The sequence below is a fragment of a genome, unplaced genomic scaffold, assembly GCF_019419815.1.
Source record: "Pyrus x bretschneideri cultivar Hongxiangsu unplaced genomic scaffold, Pyrus_bretschneideri_v1 Contig5, whole genome shotgun sequence".
Taxonomy (NCBI): domain Eukaryota; kingdom Viridiplantae; phylum Streptophyta; class Magnoliopsida; order Rosales; family Rosaceae; genus Pyrus; species Pyrus x bretschneideri.
Genome location: NW_025999787.1, coordinates 8,438,582 through 8,443,177, shown reverse-complemented (window position 1 = coordinate 8,443,177; position 4,596 = coordinate 8,438,582). Strand labels below are relative to the sequence as shown.

At 42.2% G+C, this 4,596-nt stretch overlaps 1 protein-coding gene across 1 annotated transcript; it reads right to left on the bottom strand.

Annotated features, from left to right (window-relative positions):
- Nucleotides 1-211: 211 nt before the first annotated feature.
- Nucleotides 212-3,684, bottom strand: LOC103938925 (zinc finger CCCH domain-containing protein 66-like). The gene is made up of 2 exons (XM_009348975.3): nucleotides 3,456-3,684; nucleotides 212-2,730 (listed from the first exon to the last, which is right to left on the bottom strand). The coding sequence occupies exon 2, from the start codon at nucleotides 2,707-2,709 to the stop codon at nucleotides 586-588; it is 2,124 nt and encodes a 707-aa protein (XP_009347250.2). The 5' UTR covers nucleotides 2,710-2,730; nucleotides 3,456-3,684; the 3' UTR covers nucleotides 212-585.
- Between the last annotated feature and the right edge of the window lie 912 nt (nucleotides 3,685-4,596).

Below are 4,596 nucleotides of genomic sequence, written 5' to 3'. Positions count from 1 at the left end.
GTCATCATGTGCGTACGTGTCACGCCACACATCTCATCTCTCTTTCATCGTGTAATCACAAGATGACACATCTCCTGTCTCTTTCATCATGTAATCATAGGATGAGAAATAGTGATGCACGAGTATTAACACTCGATGACACCCAAGATTCTCAATATCTTTCTGTTGACAAGTAAATGTAGACAGAAAATTCAGCATGATAAACATAAAGTTGGCCAAATGGATATGAATAATTCATCAGTGTAAGAGCTGGTGATACATATAAGGTTATACAGTCGACCAAAAACATCTTAATTAACTTGATAATTAATGATCTCATCGGGGAAAGGCTATCTCATGTTCTTCAGCATCTTTCAGCTTGGGTTTCACATGGAGATTACAGTGAAGACGAACTAATTAAAAGGAAACACTACGTACAGAACTTGCATTCTGCACTGACTTATCTCTCTTCTCCGTCGGGTTATTTCCTCTCTTCTCCGGTTTCCTTCAACCTACTTACGATGAATACGATAAAAATTTAAAAATGGCAAAAGAAAATAACATAGTTAAACGTCAACGAAAGGAGCACTCCGGGGAGTCATCAATTTAAGCCACCATCTGCTCCTGCTCAAAGTATAGCTGCTCCACCCAAGCAGGGAGCATTTCTGGACCTCCGTTGTTAGGGTTATGCTGCTGCTGCTGCTGCTGCTGCTGATCCTCGAAACCAAATTGCCCACGTTGTTGCGAGGGTTGAGGTCCATCCTTGACAAGAGATTGAACCCATGATACATCAGGTTCATCACCATGTGTTGGCGTAGTGGATGAAGCTGTTGGGAAACTGCTTCCGTTGCTTCGGATTCCAAAAGAAGCAGATTTCCTCAGCTTGTTCAGCTCTTCCCCCTGCATACCCCAGTCTAATTTGCCTCCAGGTGAGCCCCAATCTGAAAGGTTAGAGGGCTTTAATGTTCCAAAATCAGCAGAAGAAGAAACTCCAGTGTTACGGTTGCCAGCACTACGCTCAATGAAACTCTGACTCCTGTTTGCAAATGCAGCTGACCTTGAACTAAAAACAGCAGCTGCACTAGATGCATCAACTCCAAACATCGACGAAGCCCTTCCAGGAGAGGATGAGAGGCTGGCAGAGTAACTGGGACGGGCCTGCAGGTTCATGTTTTGGCGCATCCCAGTTGGAGAATGTAACTGGGATGCTGTTGAATCACGCGAAAGGCCATTAAATTGAGGCAAAATTGCAGGTTCAACAGATCCAAAAATGTCGTCAAGGTTAGTAGGGTTCACTCCTCCCAGGCTATTCAATTCCCCTGTTCGATTCCCAGAGGCAGAAAAGGGCAACGCAGGAGATAAGCTATTGTTCCAGTTAGATGGGGAACCAGATATCTCATCTATCAAGCGTTGCTGCCTTCGGCGATCCTTCTCCAGGCTAAGCATTTCAATGTCAAAATCCATATCTCTAGCACTAAGAGTAGATTTCAACCTGCTACCTGGGAGCTGCAAGGTAGGGGGTGCAAAGTTTGGATTGTTTTGCCAAATGAAACCACTCCTAGGAGAAGAAGGTCCAGTGGGAGTCATGGGCGGAGTTGAAGTAGGAGGAATCATCATGGATGGAGAATTGAGGGAAAGTGGGGTAATTGACCCCATATCCAGAGAAGCACCACTGGCCGAGAATGACCTCGGAGAAGGCACAGCAGAACCTGTCGAAGCATACAAGGGACGAAGCTCTTCTGGCTTGTGAGCAAAGAAACATACCCTTCTTGTGCATCCTGTCTCGTCCTTACAAAGACGTGTGCGGTACTGGGCAGGGTGAAGCCAACATTCAAAAATACCATGTGCATATTCACAATCATCTCCCTGCCTGCAGGTCCCCTTTCTGAACTCTGGGCAAGGAACACAGCTGTAATGATATTTCCTTGGATCACGCCGCCTTGCATTTTCTCCAGGGTGGACAAATGGGCACTCTGTCCAGTCATGTGAGTAAGCCCTAGAGCAAGGCTTAACCTTGAAAGTATACATTCTAAACTCATCTGTGCTATAAATCCCATTCTTGATATCTGGAAGAGAGAGATCAACAGGATACTCTTTCCTCTCCGTTCCATCTTTTGAAGCACGAGGAGTTGTAATCTCTTTCTGTTCTTGAGCTTCTGTCTCATTAATCATTTGCTCCGAGAAGTCAAAAGGTTCATCAATACTGGGAACACCCTTGAGCATGCCCTCCAAAGCTTTCTTCTTCGAATTGAAGCTCGAACCATAAGCAGATGTGATCAAGTCACCAGCTTGGTTTCCATTAGCATCAAGAGCACTCGAATCAGCAGAAGCAGCAAGCAAGAGCTTGACAACCTCTGCCGAAGCAGCAGAGCCACCAGCAACAGCACAATGAAGAGCAGTGGCTCTATCTGAACCGCAGGATCTATTAACATTAATAAGACACAATTGAAGAATATAATTCAACACGTTCTTGCTACCGAACATAGCAGCGATCATGAGGGGCGTCCTCTCCTCAAACCCCAACTTCTTCGATCCAATCAGCCTCCCGTACCAATAGCTCGCCTCATCAACATCATGACCCTCTTCTTCGACAGCCCTTTTGAACCCTTCAAGATCATCGCAGGCTGCTAGTTCAAGCAAAATCGAAAAGCTATACTGCATCCCTTCTTGTTTCTCACCCTCCATGACCATATCAGTGGAAGAAGGTTTCCTCTTGGAACCACTGCACATGGATCTCAAGACAGTCTCTTCCTAAAAAAAGAACACATCAATTCAAACACCTTCTGTCAGCAAGATCACAAGCATGGGCACTTAATGGAGGAAAAAGATACACGAACAAAGAGCGAAAGTCAATCATCCAAAGGCATTAAAAAAATATTCATAAAGATCGATTCGAAAGGGTGTGCTAGGGATTTGATCAAAACATAAAAATTCAAACTTTGGTGTCATCATTTAACCATATTATCAACACGCACATGTTACCCAATTTCAAGCAAAAACTGAAACAGAAATCTGTTACGAACACAGCCCCTCATAACAAATACACCCCAACTTGTTTGGTTGCCAGGAAACTGGGAAAAGAAAATTCACATACAGCTCTCTCTCTCTCTCTCTCTCTCTCTCTCTACCCCCTTCTAGTAAACCAATCCACAACTCAACTCTTACACAAATTCTTCTACTCCTTCCAAACTTCTAATCCCAATAAATAACAAAACCCATCAAAGTAAAAGAGAACTAAAATTCAATTAAACTCAATTCTTTTACTTCTTTCTTCCAACTTTTTTAATCCCCAACAAATAACAAACAAACCCATCAAAGAAAAAGAACCAAACTTTCATTCAGAACACCCATTTTCTCAAGAACCAAACAGAAAAATCAACAAAAACTTCCAGAAAACAAAAACCCAAGTGGTATTACACACCAAATTATCGAATTAAACAAAGAAAACACACATAAATTAAAGAGCACGGGCATACCTTACTGCAGCAGAGAAATAATATACAAAGGGAGAAAGAACTCTCAGAGTTGCTCAGAAAAAACCCAACTCCTCCAACCTCCTCTTTTAACTCTACAAAAAAACCAAACTATTAGCAGAGACAGAGACTTTTCGTTCCTTCCTTCTGAGTTTTTATGGTTTTTATTTTCTCCAGTAAAAATAGAAGGAGCCTACTAAATATGTAAGTGCTCTCTGTCTCTCTCTCTCACCCCCTTCTTTCTTCCAGAAAATTTAAAAAAAAAAAAAAAAAAGCAAATTAAAAGAGAAGCTAATAAATTCGTTTTATTTTTAAATTCCAGTGGGTCCCGCCGTTTTTTTAAATATCTAAGAGCTCACGAGTAGCGGATGGCCGCGTGTCTACGATCCTGTGGAACCGACCACACCAGAGTGATGTGTGCAGATTCCGGGACGGTCACCGCTCTTCGCCTTTTTGTCTTTACAAATGACGTGGCGATACCTCCACCGTCCGTTATCCGAGGAGGAAAAGAACCAATTCGCTTCTAGATCATCATGGTCTTTTGCCCACTGTCACTGAAACATAAACGACTGAGATATCTTATTGGTTGGTAATTTTGAATCAATGTGTTGGGAGGGGAAGAGATTCCTACCAATCAATTAATAATTTTTTAAGAGCTTCATATTTGTCATGTTAAATCAAATTTCAATGATTCAAATTAATTGATTTCTGGGTTTTGACGGGAGAGAGATGGAGATCTCTTCCCTGTTGGGAGTGCAGTTTTTCAACTGTAAGGTCGATGATTTGTCTGTCAGCGAAGGGTTGTGGAGACGGCCGGTGAGGCTATCGGTACAGGGTGGTAGTCGTTGTCCACCGCGCACTTTGGAATTCTTGGAGCCATCGACGAATGAGAGAGGCTCGATGCTTTTTCTAGAACCCTCGCTTTCGTTTCGCCTGCAACCTAATAAATATTTGAATTTATTCAATTAATGACGTAATAAATGGAGCAAAAAAGTCTTTTTCTTCGATTTTTTTTTTTCTGGTAGATAAATTTGGCCAAAAAAAAAAAGTCTATCACCGTGGGGCTCTCCCATTTAAGTTGTCCCCTTTTGTCTGGACTTTTTTTTAAAAAAATTAAATTGAATGGTTTGCAAATTGCCTTATT